Raw genomic sequence first — 25,347 nt, 5'->3', positions numbered from 1 at the left:
GGTAACCAAGTCATGCAAGGCAACTTCTCATTTGGCTGTGAGGAAGGTTAGGAGACAAACAATGCATCAGAAGATGAAATGTTGTTGTATTATATCCCAGTGAAGTGCAGAAGTCTGAGACCATGTTGAAAATCTTGGAGTGTTTTTATTTAAGCCTTGAAATAAACCTGAATGATTTTATGTCAAAATAAAGAACTATTTCAGATTCAGTACATGTGTAAGTTACAAATGTAAGTTAATGAGTGGTGTTGATTATGCGACCCTTTGTACTGACAGAAAAATTTGAAATTCAAGACGCTTTTTGGATCATCAAAAATCTATATATAATACATATAATATAGTTTTTGCTCATTTTATTTGTTAAAATAATTATTAATTTTATTGATTTCATTTATTAAAATATATATTTTTTATATTTGTTGTCAAAAATAGTTATGTTTGTTATTTGAAGTTTTTAGTTTTCAGTTAAATATAATAATATTTTTTGTTTAAATTCTCAGTCAAATTACAGGCTGAAAATATAGTAAAAAATAAATAAAAAGAGTGATCTCAGACTTTTAGACCCCAATGTAAATAGTATGTCCAATACAAGGCAGGAAATGAATTTCAACAATTTCAACAATTTATTTACCATCACACATCAAATACTTCATCTTGCTTTGGAATAGGATTCAGAATTTCATTGTTTAGCCTGTCACACAGAAACATTCATCATCTGTTATGTAAGGCTAAATATCTTGTTTTCTGCGTTGCATGTGGCTCATCTGTCAGCGCTGAGAATCAGCTGCTCACTGGTGATCAGAAGGCTGGTTCAGGCATGTGATCGGTGAGTTAGACGTTCTGGCCTGTTCTCTAGCAGTGTGGACATCATAAGCCCAGACCTGGTTTAATCCAGATCCAGCAGTGCAGCTGTGGGGCCAGTGAGGAAAAGGGAAACTGCACACAATGACTCTGGCATCCTCAGGAAGTTCCTTTAACAACTTCTCTTCCAGAACCCCCATCTGCCACATTAACACATAGAAATCATCGTTAAACATCCTAAACCTCATACGCTGTATAAAATAGCATATATGCCAAAATAGCAAAAACTAAAACTGAATTATTGTATCTAAATGATACGTTAACAATTTACAATACATAGATTAATAATAACAAATGCAATAGTTAATCACTTTTTTACATTTATTAAGAATGTATTAATGTCAAGTCTCTTATATTAACATAATACACCATGAATTAAGAATGATTTTTTTTTTTTTATAAATTAACTTAAAATTCATAAATGTTATAAAAATGATATTTTTGGTTTATAATATCTCATGCATTAAATTACGTTAACATACTGAAGGTTACTTGAATGTTTGAATGCAAGTGAAGACACAAAATAAGGGTGAGCAGTTCATAAAAATGAAAATATTTAAACTTCATGAAAATCATTTGGGATTTGCCGGTAGATAACAGTCAGAAAATGAATTCTATGATCCTATAGCGCCCCCATCATGTCAATCCAGCAACATACCACTGCAGGAGCCAGAAACACAGTCACATTTCTGTATTTGGATAGATCCGTCTGAAATATAAAAGAGCTGCAGTAAGACATGTTGACATAATGTAAGATACTTGAAATACGTATAGGTATAAAGCTTACCTTCCAGAAGTCCTGTTTAACGAAATTAATATCAGTGTGAGGTACGCCACGCCACCATGCTTTACTCCTTGAATAGTTCAGTAATATGGAGTTTATTTCAAAACCTGTGCACTGAAATCCCATTGACGATGCTGCAAAAACCTGTATTACAGAACAGGACAGTTACTACATAAAATAATCTAGTATGAGCTCCAAAGCCTGCGATTTCATCCCTGACTTACCAAACGTCCATCGCCTGATCCCAGGTCAGCCAGACAGCCTTTGCGTCCTTCTAGAAGCTTGATAACATTTAGAGTTTGTTCTTTTGTTGAAGGTAAAAATGGCACCTGGGAGAATATCATACCAGATCTTTTCAGCTTCCCTAGCTTCTCTCAACTTCTCTCTATTAAAGAGAGAAATGTGCAGAAACTCAGAGCACCTTTAGTCTGAAAGGGACCCTCAGTCCAGGCATACAGAACATGGACCAGAGGCCATAGACTCCAGCGAAGGCAGATCCGATCAGTAAGGTGACATTGCGGCCGGACCGCTGATGACTGAACCACCTGCTGCTGTGCTCCTCGAGGATGACCTCGATACAGTCCTCCATTCTGAAATGTGTTCAATATATCAGCACTCTAAAGCATATCATGGCCAACATACAAAGTATCCATTCTATTGTTCATAGGATGGAAATTGGAATTAGAATTTTAAATAAAGTAAATAAAAAAAAAAAAAAAAAAGCTAAACAACAATATATATATATATATATATATATATATATATATATATATATATATATATATATATATTTATATATATATATATATATATATGTGTGTGTGTGTGTGTATGTGTGTGCATAATTATAATCATACAATTATATTATTATTATTATTATATTTGTTCCAATGGTGGGCATTTTATAAAGATTTATAAAATATAAATAAATAAATGCATTTTGTTTTGTTTGATAAATGTAATGATATGAAACCAAAATTAAAATTAAAACTTGTTCGGCTAATTGAATTTAATTTCAAATAAAAATCGAATAAAATATAAATATTAGGTGAAAAACTAAAAAAAATGACAACGGCACCTAATAAGAAATACTCAAACTTAAACTACGATTAAAACTGAAAATGTAAAATATTTATAAATACTATAGAAATATATACATAATACTAAAATAACTTTGTATAACTGCTGTGACTAATTCCAATTTTTAGTTGAAATATTGTAATAATAATCAGAATTATCATTAGCATTCCTTTACATTTGTTTTTATACATTTACACTTATATAAATTCAGGCTCATATAATGTATCCTATGATTAAATGTTTGCCAGAGATTTTCAAGAGCCTTAAAAATACTAAAGAAAAGTATTATTTTTAACATTTTATATTGATAGCTTTATTAAAATTCGATTTGCTCTTACTTAAAAACATTACAATCGTTTTATGCAGATTAAACATTTTAATAAAATAACTGTAGGTCGATTAGTCCATAAAGGGGAAATGTGATATTTAATAGCGGCCAGTAGAGCTCGCGCTGCTGCAACAATCCGACAGAAAGAAAAGAGACGCCTGTGTCGTGTTTCAAATGACTGCAGACCAGTGACCACACCAAACAAACAAAACATGTGTTCGACAGAGTGAATGAGCCATCTGTGCGTTTAAACATGCCTGTTAATGTTTCTAAATGGCGCATTGAAAATGAAATCTGAAACACGTCCTGTAGCGTTATACACGCCTCATCTCAGTCGAGACCGCTGACAGACTCTCTAGGGCTAGACACTGAAATATTGAGCAAAAACTAAATATTAATCTGCCAAGGACACTAAAGCAGGCCGTCTTTAACTCGCATATTTGACTATTTTTGCCTTACCTACTTCCTACCGGGGATTTCAGGGTTTCCCGATTAAAATGATTGACAGATACCAAACCAATCAGAATTAAGAGATCGAGCTGTCAGCTGCCCTTTGGACTTTATATTTCATCATAGGAAACAGAATTATACAAACCTGTTAAAAACGATTAAAGAATTAACTGAAAATCTGATTAGGCCTAAAATTATAATTTTTTAAATCCAGTTGGATGTTGTTCTATTTAAAAAAAATAAAATAATCTGTAGAGCACAACATTTTGTAAAATGTATTACTCAACTAGTTTATTTCTTAAATCTCAAGTTAAATATTATTTATATATAAATATAATATGTATTTATACATAACTTATAAACATCCTGAATTCTGATTTAAACGTTTTGGATATTTGAATAAAACAAGGTTTGTTGTTAACATGACTTGGAGAGGTTCTACAACATAGTTAGTCTACCTCAAACGGGAATTGTTTTTGTTAAGTTTTAATAAAACGCGCTGCTATGCAAGAATATTATTTTGCTATTAATCAAAAGCTGGAAATTGGATAATCCGTTTAAAACGTCAAGTGTCTTCCGGGTTTAAGGACTACAAACAGATGAACGGCTCTTTTTCTAAAAAAAACTACAATTCCCAGAAGCAAGCTCGAATTAGTGACGTTGACACGGCCGGGAGCGTCAGTGCGCGTTCTCTCTGGCGGCTGATGCTGATGCTCAGAGGACACGGAGTGATTCGAGCATCACCGGGAACCGACTGAATTATCGTGCCAAATCTTCGGGCTTCGGTAGGATGCGTCAAGACGGATCCATGCAGGTTTGAACAAGTCTTTTTTTTAGCTTTTATTATCATACCAGAATTTATAATGTTAAGTTATTTCATTGTAATTCCAGTCCTGCTGAGCATTTCCGAATTGCATAGAAAAGAATATAAGGCGAAATGTATCACAGTTGATTGTTGTAACGTAGTAACCTCGTTCTCAGCATAATTAAATCTGCCGTTATGGTCAAATGAACATAAGGGTGGATAAAATGGATATTGTTATTGATGGAAACACACCCTAACCCTCTGTAATGTGGGGGTTGGGGGAATATTCCTGTACCAAAGCATTTTAAAGCTTTAAATCGCTTCCTCTCTCTGCATTCATCATTATCATAATTAAATGATTATCGGCTCGACTGTATTTTTAAGATGCATGTTTGAGGATGGGTTTTATGGATGATTTTCTAGATTATTTCAACCAATGACAAGCTCAAAATATATTAATGTACCCTAAATATAATGTGATATGTGTATTGTTTATGTTATAGTATGTAGTGTTAAAACATGTAGTTTGTTTTGCCCATATAATGTGTAGAAGTAAGCTCAATAGGCCTTTATTTTTCAAAGCAAATTCACAAGTTTCGTCTTTGCTGATATTTAAACCACATGTCTTTATTTAAAGACACATCTGTCTTTTTGTATACCCTTTTTAAGTATATATATATAAAAAAATATATATTTAGGTTTGATTACATTTTCAAATAATTATAGACCAATAATCGGTTTACCCAAATAATTTTTACTTTAATATTGGATCTACTGATAGCTTTTCATGCTTATCTAAGGAATAACTGCAAACACCATTGCACTTTTTATATTTTGTGTGTAAATTAATATAGATTATAAATACAAAATATACAATGTTATGGTGTTTGCAGTTATTCCTTAGAAATGCATGAAGTAGTAGATCTGATATCACAGTAAAAATTATATATATATATATATATATATATATATATATATATATATATATATATATATATATATATATATATATATATATATTACATTTACATTTTTTACAATTTATAACTTTTAGATTTTTGATCTCGAAAAAAATATTTTGATTAATTTAGATTGCAAAAAACAACAACAACAACATAATACAGTAATACATAGTTTACTAAAAAAGTTTAAATCCAGTAGATTATTATTATTATTAGTGTTATTATTCATAATTATATTGTAGTCTAATGATTTTAATTGTATTAAACAAAGATAAAAATGTTTCTTCACTGGTTAGCAGACAATTAATCAAACATAACATCATTAAAAATAATATCGTTCTGACCTCCTTCAGTCTTCTGTTCAAACTACTTGATTAGTGAAATATAGCTTCACAATAGATGCAGATGAGCTTCTGAAGATTTATTATAATTTATTTATTATTATTAAAAATGCACATCTGTGTTACCTAAGCTGTTTCTTTTCTCGTCCCAGATGGCTGCGACACAGAAAGAAGGATCTGACCAGAACTTCGATTACATGTTCAAAGTGCTGATCATCGGCAACAGCAGTGTAGGAAAGACGTCGTTTCTCTTCCGGTACGCTGACGACTCCTTCACGTCAGCGTTTGTGAGCACGGTGGGCATCGATTTTAAAGTCAAAACTGTCTACAAGAACGACAAGAGAATCAAACTGCAGATATGGGTGAGTTGGCCTACATTAGGCAGCAGCTTTCACTAGACTAGCTGTGTAGCTTGAAATGAGGCCGATTAAATTGATGCCTTGCTTGCCTCTGGTCAGTGCTTCTCAACTAGTGGAAATAAGACAAATGCCAACAATCTGTAGCTTGATATTTTCTCCTTCTCTAAATAGTACATCTTGTCTGGTGCATGGATATTCATTTAGTGGAATGGCCTAGGGTGTTGAATTTCATGGCTTTTTTGCTTTATTCAATGTAATTGGTAAACTATTCTATGACAAAATGCTCACCATACTAAATAAAAATTTCTAAAATATTTATTTTCCAAATTTGGTGTGTTTGGTGCAAACATATGAGTCAGTGTGACTAAAAATGGCTGAGATGCTCAAAGCAGGTGGTGAACGAACATGATGGATAAAAGTGGCTTAGTGGAATGATGTTTTTAATGGCACTGTACTTTTGTTAGACATCTAGTGTGCATGCTTTCAGAAAACAGATACTGGAAGGTTTTTATGTTTTAAACTGAAATAATGTTGTTCATGTGCAGTTAGTGAATCAGCTCTTGGACAGTCGTCTTTTTTATGACACCAAATATAATTAACCCCACTTTATTTAGTCCTTAATGTGAATGAAATCATCAGTAGGGATGGATTGAAGACTGAGACTGTTCTCATACTGTATGGAAAGTAGCCTAAAGCAATTGCCTGTGTTGAAAATTGTTGCATGTTGTTTCTGAACTGGTTTGCGCTGACGTCATTGATTTGATAACGTCACTACTTTAACATCATGTGTGGAGAGCGAACGCTGATCGATTGCACTTTCAGACATCAACCTGCGTTCCATAGTCACTGGTTATATGATCCATCACTCACAAGCACAGCTGCTAATAAAGGGTTAATTCTGTTTATGCGTTAAAAAAAAGAAAGAAAATCGGTACTAAATACTTGAAAAAAACACCACTGTGGTGAAGAAAGGAGAGAAAAGTGTAATAATTATTTTAGATTATTTATGTAGTTTTAGAAATAAATATCATTTTAATATATAAGCAATTTTTTTTCATCCAGTTGAATTTGCATTTTTCAACACTTTGCCTTTACCAGGAAAAACATGTTTACAGTGAGAAGTAATGGGTTATTATGGTTAACTAAAATAAAAAACAAAAACATTTTTTGTTACAAAAATACAGAAAGAACAATATGTAGTATAAAAAAATGCCCTGGAGCTTCAAAGGTTAAAGGTTATTTTGCTGACAAATAAATGGGATACTTTGGTGCTGGTAAAATGGAAAAATAATACACATTGTTTGGTCACTTAATACTGACGTTTGAACAATTTAAATCAGGCGAACTCACCATTTAACTTCTATTAAATGTTTTTGTATCAATGCATTGTTTTTCATAAGTTGAAGATTGTGTTGTAATCTGTAAGCACTGGAATGTCTGAGAAATCCCACTTTTAAAGAAATAGTTTTTTAGCGTAATAAAAGCTGAATTATTTCAAGCCAAACATTTTGTTTTTGTTTGAATCAGTAGTGTCGTGGCATTATTATTCACATTATTTCACAAAACACCACCTAGGACATTTTTTTATTATGTAGGACATGGGTTTATCCCAGAGTAAGTGTGGTAAAAGATTCTCAAGGCTCTTTATAGCTCCCGTCGTTCTCTTATTATATCAGCCAGATGTAGAGGACAGGAACAGCTGGACTCAGTGTTTTGTTTCAGGAAGCGCAGCCGCATCAGCCATGAATCATGTGTCTCATTCAGCGCCGTGAGAATAGCTCATTTAGCATTATAGATCTCAGCGGCTTCATTTCGAGTTTCAAGAATGCGAGTCAATCATTCCAGTGGAAAGCGTTCCAGTCTGTCCCAACATTCCATTTAAAGTGACAGTGCACGTTTTAGAATGCCTGATAATTATTGTGTGAGGAAAGAAAGTAACATAACTTTATTCCCATTGTTAGGGCTAAACGTTAAAGCTAACAACAATTTAAACTTTGAGTCCTGATAGAATGTGTACATTATAATCAACAGAGCTGTATCCATTGCAAACGCCCCTGAGAGTTGTAGAAGTGTGTCAAGAAACTAGACCCAACGTAATCACCTCACACTCGTTGTGGAGATGTTACAATGAAATGATTACGTGTGTCTGAGACGAAACATATTAAGAAGTGTTCCCCCGTACCTCACATGTATTATTTAGTTAAAAATTTGAAATAATTAATAATATCACTTTCTGTCATTGAAATGTTTAGAGAATTATTCCTTTAAACATTGTGATGTCATTAAGTGAATTATTAGTAAATATTGTTTATAAATTTTACATGCTATCATTAAATATATATATATATATATATATATATATATATATATATATATATATATATATATATATATATATATATATATATATATAGACACACACACACACACACATACATATTTAGTCAAAAACCATATAAATACATAGAATTATTATAATTTATTAATTAGTCAAGCAGGTATGGATACACCACAGGACTCTACCAGTCCTGTGCTTTAAACTCTTCATTTCTTCCCAAAAACTCTGTACGCTTGTCATCCGTTTTTTCTTGTGGTCAGAGGAGACGCCACCACTGATGACATGACTATTCATCTTGAGCTATTTTTACACTCACTCGTTCAACCACAAAGCCTTTTGGGAGAAACCGTAGAGGTAGAACGAGGAGGTGAGTGAGTTCATGTGTGTGTGTGTGTGTGTGTGTGTGTGCCTGTTTTGTTTTCCCCGTGGCATACGTCTCCTTTCATTCACAGAGATTGGCTCTATGCTCTTGTGTGCACCCTGTTCTGAAATCAAAAGTCCTAAAAGCGATGCTAAATTTGTTGGCTTGAATGGTGCCTGTGTTGTTGTTATAAGAAAACTACAGGCCTTTCAGCTGAAAGAAAACAGACATTTAAAAACCAAATTTATCATTGAAACAACATGAATATTCTTTCAGAAATTAAATCATTTTTATTGAGTTATAAAGTGTAATAAATATATATTATTTGTATATAAGTAATCAAATAAAATCACAAACACAGAATTTAACATTTACAAATAATATAATTTAATTTAATTTTAAAATGCATGCCCTTTTAGCTAAAATTGTCATTATTATTCTTTTGGAAATTGAATCATATTTATTCATAACGATTTAAAAAAATTGTGCACATCAAAACTATTATCAACTATTGTAAAAAGAAAGAAAGGCTGGTACACTACAGCTCCAAAAAAACATTTATTTCATGTTCTCACCACAGGTGACATTTCGGGAAAAATATTGGACCAATGAGATTTCAGCAGAGGCGTGGCTAGCAGAACTAGAGACCAATAAAAAAATCTTCCATTTAAATCTCTTAATGCTGATTGCTTGTTTTAGTCATATTTGCTTATGGCAAAAATAGCGATCTCGCCAGACACAGGGATATTACGACACACTGAAGCTACAGTAAATGGCTTCCATTATAATCAATGATGGTGTCTGCACTAGTTTGCTTGGAGTCAGATTTTTATAAGTCTGCAGTAGATACTACAGTACTACAGTGAGTTCTACAGTTAATCATTAACTTTAGTGGTATTTTAGGTGACATTTCTTTATCGCCTGTCATGGTTCTCCATCTCTTTGTTCTGTTACTTGCTGTCTGTGAATTTCTGTGCTAGCGTGAAGTGAATTCTTTAAAAATCTCTACTCGAGCGTCTCTCCCTCAGACTGTGAGAGTGTCAGCTGTTTTTTTACCAGTCCTCATTTGCTCAGCTGCTGATCTTAAGTATTTTCACCGTTCTAAATCAAATCAGTTCTGGTCTAGCAGCCGCTCCGCTCCCAACCGGCCCCAGAGGACAGAAGTAACGGCCCATCTCCTAAATGGCTCGCTCACGTTGTCTAATGTTAATTTATTGGCCCAATGAAAGGATAAAGGGTTAGTCCACACAAGTCACAGATCAATAAAACTCGGCATGGGATCTGGAGCGTCTCCAGATGCATGAATCTCTCAGATGGCATGGGAACGGACCGGCCCCGTCAGAATGAGGGCGACGCATTAACAAACAAATGCTCTTCATTTCCTCAGTGATGGCACTGCCACTGTCATACAGGAACATTGTCTATTCCTTTAATGTTCAAAGGAGGAAAATCTAACATCATATAAATATATAATATAATATAAATTAAAATTATTAAATATCTCTTGATAGGGGTTATTAGATGCCCATTTTTCACAAGTTGATGTGATTCTTTATAGGGTCTAATGAAAAGTCTGTAACATAGTTTGGTTAAACTTTCTCAATGCTAAAACAACACCCTTTTTTACCCTGTCAAAAACAGCTCATTCAGAGCAAGCCGTTTTGTAGCATTTTCCTTTAAATGCAAATGAGCTCTGCTGACCTCGCGAATTGCGAATTAGCACATTATTAGAAAAGGCGATTTTTCAAAGATTCATTAAAAAACCTTATACTCGCTTCTTCTGTACTGTAGATAAATCTTGACCATGAATGATTTGCGCTAGTATAGATGCATTTATGTAGTTTGGAGTGCATTCCCTTAAAAAAAACTCTTAAGATAAGAAGCCAGTCCATTCTGTGCTGAAATGCAACTGTCAATCAAACCTATGTGGGAGGGGCCTGTGTGACGTCACAAAGACATGCATTTGAGATTGGCTCAATTTGAAAAAGGTGTAAAGATTTAACGAGATAAAAAAAAAACCTTGGGTGGATTTTTATCATATTAGGGTGGTTGTGTACACACACTGCCAACACACATTTTAGTTCAAAGTTAAAGTGCATGTAGCATCAAAGATAAACAAAAACTCATTTTTAACTAGATTGTTATTGTGTTATTAGTTTTTAGTTTAGTTTTCATTGTGTGTAGAATAATAGAAATCTTATACATTTTTGATCAAATAAATGCAGCTTTGCTGAGACTTTCAAAAACATTATAAAATGTCACTGACCCCATATCTTTCTTCCTGTGTCACAGAGTTTGAGGTTTTAGTGTCGTCTCCATTTAAAGTCCCAGCGCTTTTGTCAGCTTGACCTTTCAACAGCTCCCGTCCCACATCTGAGTCTGTTACAGTAATGACTCCATCATCTTCACTGTCTGTTAGAGAACATCATTCCAGCCTTTTGTTTGTGAACAAATAAGGATAAGGATACACTGATTTCCTTGATTCCAAACATGTTTACGGCTTCATATATTGTCATTTTGACCAAAATTGTTACGTTTATATATGCTTGTGTTGCTTCCATGTATTAATCCTCATTTATTCCCTGAGCAGTTTTACCATTGACGTCTCTCTGCTCACGCTGACTCACATTAGTGTCATACTTCACTAACATTACGTGTCGGATATGAAGCTCTTCCACTTGCATTAGTCTCACATGATTCATCCATCTGCTTCACACATCTTATAGCACTCTCTCTTTTTGGAAAATAAAGTACTTTTAAGAGTAGGAGTGTCAGTTTAGAATACTGATTTAATTATTTAAATCATTAGTCATTAATACTTATTTTTTTATTTTAAAATATACTTTATGATTTATTAAATGACCTTTAAAGCTATGTTTTCACATGTCTGATTATTGTTTTAGAGAATAAAGTACATACAAAAAAAATGTGATTATTACAGAATTTTTTTTATTTCATAATTTATTTAAAAATATCATTATTATTTATGTTTCCGTATGTTTTCTTTATTAATAGAATTGGGTATATTAAAATTAGGACTGTCATTTAACGTTCATTCGATTATATTAACTTTTTTATTATTCATTTTAAAATATATGCTTATTATTTAATAATTATTTTTAATAGGCTGCTAAAGCTAACTTTTCTTGTGTGTTTTTTTTTTGAGAATAAAGTATATTACAGCATCACCTTAAATTTAACACATTTAATTATTTAAATTATTTTATTTTGTATTTATTTTATTATATATTGTTCATTTTATCATTGACTTCTAAAGCTACATTTTCTAAAGTCTATTTGGTAAATGTTTTGAGAATAAAGTACTATGAAAAATAGAGCTGTCAGTTTGTCATGTTTATTTTTTTAAATTAGTTTTTATATTTTTATATATTTTTTAATATTTATATTTATAATTTAGTTTAAATATTTGTATTATTTAATCATTATTTACTAATTACTTTCTAACGCTAATTCTTATGTCTGTTTGGTGAGTTTTTTAAAGATTTTTTTTTTTTTTAAATTTTTTACATGTTGATTTAATTATATTAGTTATTTAATTAATTAATCAAATTGATTTATTTGCATTTTTTTTTGGTATTTGATCATTATTTATTTATTGACTTGTAAAGCTACTTTTTCTAATCACAATTGCATTTGGTGATTAACTTGTCCGACAGAAAAAAATGATTTGATCATAATGTGTATCATAGTGTGTTTACATTTTTAATTGATGAACAGCTTTAATTTAAACTCAAGCAGACTTTAGGAGTTATATACATGTAATAGGTACATGTTATATGTATGACAGTGAATCTGAGCATGTTTCTCTCTCTGGACGGCTTGTGGATGAGTCTGACCAGCACCTGCTCAGGGAGCGACCGCATTTCGTTTGCTCTTATCAACGGCTCTGTTTGCTGTAATTAGAGCCGTCCACTTCAGTCTGTGTGTCTGAACAGAAGCCTTTCACAGAGCCATAAAGAGACGCTCAGAGCCCATTTTATAATTGCTTGCAGTAGTAGATCATCATAAAGCCTCTATTATAATGGAGCCTGATGCTTTATCTTGTGGCTGGCCATTCTGTGTGTGTGTGTGTGTGTGTCGAGTGTGAATAAGGTGTGTGTTGTGGCTCATTGGATCTGTCTGTGGCAGATAAGAGCACACACACTGCAGGCCAAGCAGGATTCAGGTTTTGGCAGTTTGTCACGGTCCGCTGCACACTAGAGGGCAGTGATAGTGGCACACGGGAACACTGTTTACAGTCCGTATGAAATGCAAATAGACTTGATGTACTGACATGCACATCTTGGTCTTTCTGTGGTCTTTTTGATTCATTGATGCACATTAATATAAAGATAAATATTATGGTGTTTGTCATCAGTGATAAGAATGTACTGACGTATTCCAATCCTCTGAGACAGCTTCTTTGTTGCCCATGTCGGCAATCTCTCCTGCTTATGTTGAAAAATTATGGTAAAAATAAAGTCGGTAAAATATGTTTCGATTTGGTTTTATTTTGACTTTAAAGGACCTTTGTCGTTCGTGACCTGGGTTATTATAGTTAACTAAGACTGAAACCATAAAAAAGATTGTTACTCCAAATTAAAATAAACACTAACGGAATTAATAAAAACTAAAAATATTAAATGAAGGCAAATATAAGGCAAAATTTCACAATTTCATTTAGCGTAACTTTATGTACTAAAATAATAATTACAGACAATAAAATAAAAATCACAAAATTCCTAAAATTAACAAGGTTTATATATATATATATTAGGGGTGTAACGGTTCACAAAATTCACGGTTCGGTTCGATACGATACACTGATGTCACGGTTCGGTTCGGTTCGGTTCGATACGTTTTAGATACAGCAAAATGTAAAAACATCTCAACTTTTCAGAATGCCGCAAGCGCACCGCGGGTCATGTGACAAGAACCAACCAATCAGCTTCATCCTTTCCCGTAACAACGTTGAGAGCTCAGCCAAGATGAAGGATCAGCTGATCATAGTTGTATATGGATTGCAATTTTGAAATAAATTTAGTAGCAGAGCTACTGCAAGCGATTTTTAGAGCTGCAAATCCATTTATCCTTCGCTGAAATTTCCGCGTCTCATGGAGAGAGCACGTCATTGTTGCTTAGCAAAGACAGACGCCTCATGAGCGCTTCTGCCCGAGCGCTTTGGAAAGGAGGAGAAAGACGCGCTTAGCGTTTTCCATGCGTTTTTAGGCACGATAAGGCGCTCGCTCACTCAGCACGCGCTGAAGGCTCGTTGCAAAATGTCGAATGCATTTAACAGACCAGAAATATAAGTGTACCCTGTCATGTTGCAGATGCGACATACCGTTGTTTTTTTATCCACCACTCTCTTGCCATCACCATTATAGCTTAAAGGGAATCCAAAGTGCACCCAAACACCAGACCTGTTGGTTATTGGAGGATCTTCTCATTTCTAGTCTGTTAAACGCATTGGCTATTTTGCAACGAGCCTTCAGCGCGTACTGAGTGAGCGAGCGCCTGCTGAGTAGCCTAACATAAACATATAAGATGGTGTTTTTTTCTTCTTCGGGAGTGTCAGGGGCGTTGCCTGTTACGTTGTTTGGGTTATTGGGCTACCTTGTTGAACGCATATCATTATATTTCTCTCTCTCTTTTTTTTTTTTTTTTTTTCAAATATAATTAAATACTCCAACGAACCGTTCGGTATACATAATGCGTACCGCGTACCGAACCGAAAGCGTCGTACCGAACGGTTCAATACGAATACGCGTATCGTTACACCCCTAATATATATATATATATATATATTTTTTTTTTTTTTTATTTTTTTATTTAAATAAATGGGGGGAAAATATTTGTCCCATTCTCTGCTGCATTCAATTTGTACTCTTTTTATGAAGATTTGTATTTACAAAAATAAGATATATATATAGTGCTTAACAATATTATTATTTTTTTTGCAGTTATATCTATACCACCCTTTGAAACTGAGCTCATTAGAAGCTCATTAATATTTACAGAGGTAAACATTTACATAACGAAAGCCATTCGGTGTTCAGCAACTTGACCCACTCTGACCAACAATCATAACAAAGGTCAGAGAGAGAGTAGAGTTGGTCATGTAAATTAATTCTGCTGTTATCTGGACAGCTGGGAGAAACTAAATGCTAAAACAGGGTAAAATACGACCCTTTAAGCTCCATAACTTGCTCCATTGCATCCACCCGCCCAGCCGGTGCTACTGAAGCTTCCCGTTGTACTGCCCGATCACCATGGTAACCCCTGGCAGGTCTCCACTTCTCCTCCTTGGCTCTGCTAAATTTGGGAACAATCTGGAAGATGTTAAATGTTAAATGACTTTCCTTCATCACGCCTGCTTAAATGTTAAATTAATATTTAAATGAACTGAAGAAATAGTATACCTTCAATCAAATGGCAAATTTGCTTTGGGATTCTATGTGTAATAATAAACTACATTAAAATCACTGTAGAATTTACTTTTATAACAACTTTAACCTAGAAATTGATAGTCAATTTCACAAATAATTACATGGAAATTGCAAGCAACACACTGAATTAAACATGCCATCTTGAAGTAGAAAGAGTGAAATAATGTATGCTTGTAAACCTAATCCAATAATCTTTATAATATTTAAGTGTACTTTAATAAAATGGTGTAGAATCAATTTAATTTAAAACTTTCTCTAAGAAATTTCTAGTGAATAATTACAAAGATACGGCAAGTACCGCATTGAATTAAATGTGAAATTTATTAGTAAGACAAAAAAAAAAATTATTGTAAAATGTACTCCAATAACAACAGTAAAATCATAAATATAGGAATCATAAATTCTAGCAAAATACTCTAGTTACTGCTGTAAAATCATAGTAAATTAATAAAAAATATATTTTGATTTTGACAATGCCGAGCTGTAATTAGTATATTTGTAATTACCGATATATCGGCCGATATTTGGCATTTTTCAAATATTGGCATCGGTAAGTTTTTCCATTTGGGCGATGTGTTCGAGGCGGGACTTTTATTTTGACTTTCATATATGAGATATGAATGTATAAAATAATGTGAATTATTTAATAAAATATAAATATAATAAAATTATAAAATATGATGTAAACACAGAATGGAGTTATGTGAACGTATTCTTTTAAACGTTTTTAAATGAGTATCCAAACTAAGAAAGCTGTTTTGTGTGTGTTTTCCAGGATACTGCCGGACAGGAGAGATACCGCACCATCACCACGGCGTACTATCGTGGAGCCATGGGCTTCATCCTCATGTATGACATCACTAACGAGGAGTCGTTTGGAGCGGTGCAGGACTGGTGAGTGACCCAGAGCCGTGTGGGAGGAGACCCCTGGACAAATCCTCACGGCCATACAGTGATCACGCAGGGCCACTTCTGCTGTATTTGAAGCATTTCTGCATAACAGATTGTGTGTGTGTGTGTGTGATAGCAGAACAAAACTACAGTGTTTAAGAGAACTGTATGCCAGTTATTGTTCCATCAACACAAATGCCGTGAGTCTGACAGCAATGAGGAAAGAGAAAACGCTGGGGAAAATATCTCATTACAGTGCTTCAGTGACTCATTTTAAGGCTTTAAAATAATAGCAGTAGGTTTCTGCACAGAACTTTAAGGATATGTGGCCAACAAAACTGTTAAACCTGAAAAAGCATTTTAGATTTTTTTTTACATTTTGTAATATCAAAGAAGAATTTGCAATGCATTTGTTATGAGAAATGGAAAAATATTTTGAGGGGAACAATCTAGGACAGAGAAACTGAATTTTTATGTGTGTGTGTGTGTGTGTTCCCATACACACACATGGGAACACTATTTACTCTGATTATAAATGTTCCTGGTCTTATGAATGTTTAAGATTTTTCCTAACATCTAATTTTCATTAAAATATAAAAACATTCTCTACCACAAAAAAACAAAAAAAAAAAATTCAATGATTTCTTTATTCTTCTTATTGTTAATTATAGATATGTGTTTTGTGGTGATGGAATTATATTTTGATGAGATGTTATGAAAACAGACAGTAAAATTGATTTTTTCTTTTATATATAATGCATTGTAAATGTAGTTTTAATGCATTAATTATGTCTTGTAATGCACCTTATGATGCATTGCATGATCTCATGAATAATTATAACCACATTTAAAATACATTTTAATACTTATCAAATTACTGTTACACCTTTATAAAGTTTAATGCATGACAAGCAAACCTTTAAATATTATAATGCATTTTAACTTTGGTCACAGTTTGGTCACAAAATATATGATGCATTACAACATAGATTATGAATACTTTATAATGCATTATACACAAGGGCTTTAAGTAGTGTTACCAAACAGACTAACACTGATGATTGGTTCACATTAAGACGAAGAGAGTAAATCAGGCCAGTTTAGACTCCAGGTGGAGTAAACGGCCCTCTGTGAGCAGTTAAAGAGACCTTTAAGAGAAAAGTGGCATCAGTGAGTCTTCAGGAATCCATCTGGTTAATATTTAATAAGAGTCATTTAAATTTCTCTCAGTATTAAAGGGCAGCAGGTTCGGTTCAGGGCTTTACGGACGCTGCCCTATTGATCGGCTCTGCTGGGCGTTCGGCTGTGGTCCGTGAGCAGAGCTTGATTTAATTAGCATGAGAAGACAGACTAATGAGCATCCTGATAGGAGACTGAGGAAAGGGAACAGAAGAAACATAGCGGAAAAAGACATCCGGGTCAGCAGCTGAGTCATTACACCCTTAAAAAGGCTTGATGTCTGAGCTTTATGATGTTATTAAGCAGAAATGAGACCTGAATTTACTGAAAGCCAGAGCTGCAGAAGTGAATGTGCAGTTACAGTATACTGCTTCATCAGCAGATAAAATAGTAGTTCACTCACAAATTAAATTCTGTCATGTTGATGCTCATCTTTTCTGTAGAATCAAAGTAAATGACAAAACAATTATATATCTAACACCATAAAAGTCTGACATGAGTGAAGGAATACAAAACATTTCATGCGGCTTAATTAAGTGAACTGGTTTAAATAATAATAATAATTATTATTTTAATTTATGTGTTTCAGTTTTTATTTTTAATTAATTTTTAATGCTAAAATAGAGCTCCTCCCATGAAATGTACATGAGACTTAACATTCAATTAAATAGTTTGATTAGTACTAAACTAGTATTACTAGGTATTAGTAAACTATTCTAATTAAATAAAATAAATGTTTAATGTTTTAAATATAAATGATTAATAATGATAAATACATGTTTAATTACTAAATATTAATATATTTGTTAATATATTCAATCATTTAATTTCACTTTAACAATATTATATATTTAAAATTGTTATTTAAATCATTTATAAATATTTTTATTTATTTAAATAAAAACATAGTGTATTACTATGTTTTTCATTATTTTAAATTAAAGTGTTTTAGTTGGAATTGTTTGTATTTATCTATTTATTTAGATGTATTTCATGGAAATTTTATGTGTAGTAATAAAATGACAAAGATTTTTCACTCATAAATAGCTAATTTTTGTTAGTAATTTGTCACGTCTAGTTTTTCAGAAAAACAAATAGTGGCTTGACTGTAGTTTAACTCCTTGAAATGATGAGTAGTTCTGCAAGCTGAAGAGTCGAAAGGACTAGTCAGTTTCTCTCATCATCAGGATGGAGCTCAGAGAAGAAGCAGAGTCTGGTGATGCTCAAGAGACTCCAGCTGCGGTCAGTGAACTGACACCTAATTAAACCAGACGTATGTGAAAACGCTGGGGAAGCACAGAAACTCCTACCACAGTCTCTGCAGCATCACTGCGACATACATGAACAAACACTGTAATGTGTCGTGGGCTTCGGTGACAATCTGCACCAGCTGTCTGCTGTTTCTGTGACACCAAAACAAGACTTTAAAACCTGAGATGTGTATAAAACATTGGTTTAAGACGGGCAATGGAGGCCCAACCCTGCCGAAAAATCCAAATAAATAAAGAAAGTACAGTAATTATTCATTTAAAAAATCATTTTATTTAAAGAAATGGAGACAGGAGGATGAAGGCCCAAGGATGTAGAAATTTTAAATAAAAAAGGAAAAATAAACAAATATGAAAATGTAACGAAAATAAATGAAAGAATAAAAAGTTTAAGAATAAAACTGAATTGGATGATGTGCTTGCAGATGGGAAAATGGAAAACTGTATATATAGGGGTCCAAACCTACAGAAATTAAAAATAAATTATCATAAATAACAGTAATAAAAAATGCATATGACAATTTAAAATACAAATGCATAAAATGAAACAATAAAAATGTACGTTAAAATGTATAAAATAATTGGGTGATGTGTTTTCAAATATACTTGCAAATACTATACTATACTTTTCAAATATAAAAATAAAGTTAAAAATATTTAAAGGGAAAAGTAATACACAAATTGGACTAAATTTAATTTCAACATTTTTTTTTGTTTGTTTTATTAAGCTATTTATTTGTTTATTATGTTTCTGTTATGTATTTCTGCATACATGGCAATGCATCAAGAAGTGTGGAAGTAGGCCATGCATGATGCAGCATGTTCTTGTCGTGGTGCTCGCTCTCATGCATACCTGTACATGGGCCATAATTGCATCGTTAGAGTGAATCCTAACATCCTTGGTTGTTTTGAACTAGGTCAACCCAGATAAAGACGTACTCCTGGGACAATGCGCAGGTCATCCTGGCGGGAAATAAGTGTGACATGGAAGAGGAGAGAGTCGTGTCTACAGATAACGGCAGACTGCTGGCGGAGCAGTTGGGTAAGTTCACTCTTCCTAACTTCATCCCAAAAACTGAGTTTGATTCCCCCAGGGACCAATTAGAAACTCCTGGACCTGTGGAGCCAGTCAGGTGGGTCTGCATGATTTAATTCTTAACAAGACCTCGGTTTTGCATTGGACGTTAAATAGAGAGCCAGCAGTCTGTCATGTTTTCTAGTATTTTAAATAGTTTTATTCATGTTTTGCATGTCATGAAACCTACAGAGAAACCTCCTTCAAAATACAGATTTTAATTGGTTGCATAATCTTCGCCATCATGCAGTTTGATGATGACTGCATATTATTTTTGACATTAAGTATTATATTTTCTATCTTCTCTGTAAGTTTATCAGAACAGACATGTGACCTATTTTTGAGCAAGCCCCTCTGGTTGTGAGTAATTACACATCTGAAATGACTTTAAATAAATCTCACCATCCATGAGCACTGTAATGAAATATATACCTAAGACGGCTCTCTTGTTATCATATCTTCACTGTGCATAAATTAGAGCATATTGAGGAAATTGCAGCGTTGAACTCAGGCGATAATGAAACGCATATAATTGGATGACACCAGAATGTGCAAAGAGACACTTTCTGCAGGTTTGGTGTGAAAGAGGACATACCCTTGCCATTTTCAGACCGTCAAATCAATTACATTTCAACAAGGATCGCGATTTGTAAAAGAGCACATTGTGCCTACATAGGCAACTTACTTCTAAGGCAGCAGCCATGAAATAGATTGTCATAATTCACTAAATTACATTACTCTACACATTCAGCAACTAAAAGAGATGAATATAGGTTAATTTTAACATGTTACTAAACCTTATTAAAATAAATACACATTTCTATAATTATTTTGTAATTGTGTTATTATTAATAATGACAAATATATTGAATTATTAATTAAAATTTATGTATCAATATATTAAATATGTAATCATTAATAAACTAAGGCAATCAAATAATTTATTAATAAACAATATGATATATTGTTTGTATTAAAATGAATATTATTAGTGATATTTATATTAAAACCCGCTCTCTAAATGTGTACTTTGTTTGCCTTCTTGTTTTTTTGTTTTTTACTAAGCTTTTTGGCATGCATTCTGGGATTGCTATTTATACTATTTATATTATTATTTAATTAATTTATTATAATATAATTTATATTAATATATTCAAGAAATATATAAATAATAAATGTATTGATTTGATGTTTAATACAAATAATACTTGATATTTCAATGTCTTGTTTTTCTGCCATCTTTAATTTATTTTAACTTTTTCACTATAAGCTTGAATTCTGAAATTGGTATTTATACTATTTATAGTACTATTTATATATTTATATTATGGCTTATTATATTATTACGTAATGGCCTGGTTTCACAGACAGGGCTTAGACTAAAAATGTTAGAAAATGTAATAGATTTTTATTACCATGCCTTAGAAAATACATTCTTGGTGTGCATCTTGAGGCAAACAAAGGCACTGAAATATTTTAAGATCAGTCAGTGCAAGTTTCTTTTTAAGTTGAAAGAGCTCAGATTTACACTTTAGTCTGGGACTAGACTTAAGCCTTGTCTGTGAAACCAGTGGATTAATATATCATTTATATTACTTATTTATTCTATAAATATATTGAATAGATTGCTGCTCATGTAAAATGTCTTAAATCCTGTCTAGTCTTTTGTCGAATCTAAACTGTTCCGTGGTCGTTTCTGTCTTCCAGGTTTTGAGTTTTTCGAGACGAGCGCCAAGGACAACATCAACGTGAAGCAGACCTTTGAGCGTCTGGTGGACATAATCTGTGACAAGATGTCGGAGAGTTTAGAGACTGATCCCGCCGTGACCTCGGGAACCCAGGGAACAGCCCGGTTAACAGATAACCCTCCTCCTCTACAGCAGCCCAACTGTGCCTGTTAGTGCTCAGTTACCTGTGTGTGTGAGACACCTTTAGATAGATGCATATATCCTTTAATGTCATAGAATACAGGTGCTGGAACAGCTTGAATCTGATCAGTGCATGTCGAGAGTCATGTGACTCTTTACACCCAATGGGAACAGAGCTGTCATATCTATGCTGTCTTGACCAATGGCAAGCTGTTTAGTGTTTTAACAAGCAGTATGGATAAAAATAGCTTGAAAAATATGAATATGTTCCATTTATTTGTTTATCAGCTTGTGGTGTATTTGGCCTGTGAGTCTTTTGCACCACTAGGTGGCGTTCAAACAGGACACTTTCTTGTATTCCAAAACATAAAGCCACAATGCAGGGGTCTTGAGGCACTTTTAAAAAATTAAAAGATGCATCGCCCAAAGTCGTCTGTCTGATGCATGTGAATTCAGACCACACGAACCCTGAATGCAAGAATGTTGTGTTGTGTCTTGTTCCAGCACCTTTGCACTAGAGTCACGTCTGTCTGTACGGTGCCTAGTTCATTCTGACACACTGTTTTCTTTAAGTCCTAACAGCCTTTACAGCACTGTTATTTAGCTCATCAAGACTTCGTTAACATGCATGCGGCGGCTGTTTATGAACTGATGACTTTGTGTGTGATCAAACTGATCTTTCTCTAAGCTCCGCCCCCATATTTACAAAAATATCATTTTGAAATTGTAAATAAACGTAATTACATAGTTATGCATAAACACATACTAATTAGTTTAGAATACAAAGGAGTTTTTAATGAACTCTTTATGATTTAGAGCACGATAAAACTGACCTTTTGCTAAGCTCCACCCCCTTAGTTACAAATAAATGTTATTACAAAGTTACGAATAAAACCTTACATGCAAAATATTTTAAATAAACAAGGGATTTTTGTGAAAGCTTTATGATTTAGAGCATGATCAAACTGACCTTTTGCTAAGCTCCACTTCCTTAAATTAATTATGCATTTACAAATGAAAATGTAGTTAAAAAATTGCATTTTTTGAAAAATTGTCTTCTTTCAAATATTCTTGGATGATTCTAAACTGACACATTTAAAAAAAAACATTTAATGTAAATTCAAACATTTAAAAATAATTACATCATCACACAGGGCGTCCTGTCTGACAACAGTTGCTAAGGTAGGATTGGTCAGAAGCTTTTTTAGGGTGGGGCTTAGTGAAGGGTCAGATACTCAAGGGAAAGGATCTCAATGGCAATCCTACAAAATTGCATTAATACACACAAACGCACTCTTTTTAGCGATTTTGAAGATCAGGAATTCATGCCATATTAATCGAATTGATATTTCCCATCAGTGATATCAGCTGCATGACTCAAGTGTGTGCACATGTGTACCGTAGATTATTAAACATACATGATTTATCTAGTGTATATAGGTTTGTATATACTTCAGTCAGATGAATATAATGTTGTAGAATCAAGTAGCTGTTCAAAACAGGGAGGAAAATCTGCATTAAATGTTTCTACACATTCAGTTTGATCACTGTAATGAAAAAATATTTATTTATCTATTTATTCAGAGCAAACAGACTTTACAATGAGAAAGAGAAAAGCAAATGTGCTTCATGAGCTGCGTGTGTCTGATAACGAAACGTTCTTCTAGGTCAAGTGGAGTTTGGATTTTTCCCCGAGCACTTTTTTCTCAATTTCTCGTCGTCTGTTGTTTTTCTCTGCTGGTTAAAAAGCTACTTTTGTGGAGGATGTGATCTGCTGTTCCTGCTCTTATCTTGAAGAGGATTCAGTGATTTTTAGACGTTATAAGGAAACCGCTTTACTGTCGGGTCGAAGCTTGCTGAAGCTTGTCTTGTAAAATGATGCAGTAATAGCCAAGGAAATGTGTCGGGCAGCTATTTTCAGAGGAATGAGTCACTCATCTAGATTTCATCCCACAAACCTTAAATGACTTCGGCCATAGATAGATTATTATTTTTTTTTTTTTTTGAGTCAGAAATATAACACGCCTACTGTATCGCCAAGGAAGAGCAGGTCTAGGGCAAACGTCTCGAAAGATGAGAATATTCAGATTATATTTCACCTCAATATGAAACAGAAAAAAAGCAGTTTGTTTTTGCATAAAGAAACACATTTCCCCCATTTTTTTAAAGTACTGTCTATGTTTTTGCATGTTTCTTTTCGTATAAATATATATATATATATATATATGTATAATACAGTAAATACTAATATAAAGTATAATGCAGTACATACTAATATAAAGATTTTATTCGCATTTTTGTAGTGAGAATTTGAAGCAAAAACATTCTAAATTGTCCTTAAAATTATTGTAAAATCCAAAGAAGTGGGTCCTTAAAAAAGCCTTAATTTTTTTTATATTATATCTTTTTTATTTTATTTTGGGCTGAAATATGACCTGACTGGTTTCATGAGATTCATCATCTAGCTCAAGATGGTTTTATTAGTTTCTCATCTCTAGACATTGTCCCTTCTCTTTCTATTTTAATAGTGATGTATTATAAACTAGGTTGAATAAAGTAAAAAAAAAAAAAATGTAACGCAGCCCTTAAATAATAAAACTACATGGTGTGGTCTGTTGATATGTGTGGTTTTGTAAACGTTGTACAAAAAAAGTTGTTTCCATAAAGTTAGGCTGACCATATCCAGCATTATTAAAAACATATCGCGTTCACGCCGGTAAGTATATCGCTAATAGTTCATTGATGTGTCCTCAGAATAAAGAAAATCAGTAAGAAACCCCACCACAAGCCACGTTTAGCATTATCCCTGCATGAAACTGTATGACATCTCTATTTAGATTCCTGTATCTGTATAATCGTATTTATTTGTTCATTTATGCGTCCCTCAGTATGTGGGGTGCAATGGGCCAGCAAGTGCAATATTTGGAAACCCTATCTCTTGTATATAGTGTGTGTGTGTGTGTGTGTGTGTGTGTGGAGAGCGCCTCGATGTGCCATGCTGATTTTGCACACTATATTAACCCTCGTATGGATGCTCGCTCTGCCAAACCTTCTGTGTTAAACTATCTTTGTGCTGACATTAAGACAAAATACTGTGGAGTTACATCGGTGTGTTAGTGTGTGTATATACTCATGTGGAGAAAAGTAAACGTGGATCTTGTTGCAAGTCATCTCGGTGGTTTTTCTTTGTGTGTTTGTGTGTAAATCTCGTTCATTTAGCGCATGCATAGGGCTCTATATCTGCAATCACTCTACTGCAAAAAGGAGTATTCAGTAGTTTTATAAGAGCTGCCATTTCAGGCACACGCATGCAGAAAAAAGTTTTTTAACTACAAGCAAAATACAAAAAAAAAAACATACAAAAAACTACATTTAGAACAGTTTGGGTGGATATCAGGTGGTGATGATTCCTGTGTGTCAAAAGATAGTATGATTTTACCATTCTACATGTCCAAAAAACAGTGTACTGTACTTTATTGTTAGATTGTAAACCTCTTTGTTAGCATTTAAATCATTTTTCTTAATTACACATTAGATTTGCGTTGTTTTGTCTTTATTGATCCGAGTCTGTAAGCTTCCGTCCCCCAAAATATGGTGATTTTATGTAAAATATTGTGGTTTTATTTGAAATATTTTCTTTTTATTTTTGCTCATTTAACTTTTGGTTTGTGTGGGAAAAGTTGTTGGAAAAAGCTGGTTATTCTGTATGTGTGGAGTGTGTGACAGAAGTGTGTTACTGAAGAAAAAAACTTACAAAAACAACAATAAATATTCCTATTGTGCTCTGTTGCTTTATTTGTAAATGTTTTGTGTTCCTTTTTGCCAAAAAACCCGCAATAGCATTTTAACACTTCTGGTCCCATTGTCTGTTTTTTTTTTTTTATTTTTTTTTTTTTTGGTTAAATTAATGATGTTAATAAGGTTTGTATTTAACACGCATTTTTTTTT

General features: G+C 33.2%; 2 protein-coding genes across 2 annotated transcripts; one reads left to right on the top strand and one right to left on the bottom strand.

The window, feature by feature from the left end:
• Positions 1–604: 604 nt before the first annotated feature.
• Positions 605–3,594, bottom strand: LOC128020824 (ATP synthase subunit C lysine N-methyltransferase). Its single transcript, XM_052607570.1, has 6 exons — positions 3,513–3,594; positions 2,067–2,235; positions 1,870–1,974; positions 1,649–1,789; positions 1,520–1,570; positions 605–1,001 (listed from the first exon to the last, which is right to left on the bottom strand). Exons 2-6 carry the CDS (start codon positions 2,232–2,234, stop codon positions 789–791), a joined length of 678 nt encoding a protein of 225 aa, XP_052463530.1. The 5' UTR covers position 2,235; positions 3,513–3,594; the 3' UTR covers positions 605–788.
• Positions 3,595–4,182: 588 nt separating this feature from the next.
• LOC128020823 (ras-related protein Rab-3C-like) lies at positions 4,183–25,181 on the top strand. Its single transcript, XM_052607569.1, has 5 exons — positions 4,183–4,317; positions 5,764–5,973; positions 15,894–16,012; positions 19,374–19,498; positions 21,239–25,181. The coding sequence occupies exons 1-5, from the start codon at positions 4,294–4,296 to the stop codon at positions 21,430–21,432; spliced, it is 672 nt and encodes a 223-aa protein (XP_052463529.1). The 5' UTR covers positions 4,183–4,293; the 3' UTR covers positions 21,433–25,181.
• The last annotated feature ends 166 nt before the right edge of the window (positions 25,182–25,347 follow it).

The sequence above is a fragment of the Carassius gibelio genome, chromosome A10, assembly GCF_023724105.1.
Source record: "Carassius gibelio isolate Cgi1373 ecotype wild population from Czech Republic chromosome A10, carGib1.2-hapl.c, whole genome shotgun sequence".
NCBI lineage: Eukaryota > Metazoa > Chordata > Actinopteri > Cypriniformes > Cyprinidae > Carassius > Carassius gibelio.
Note: the sequence above shows the minus strand (reverse complement) of the source record. Positions and strands in the feature narration are given on the sequence as shown.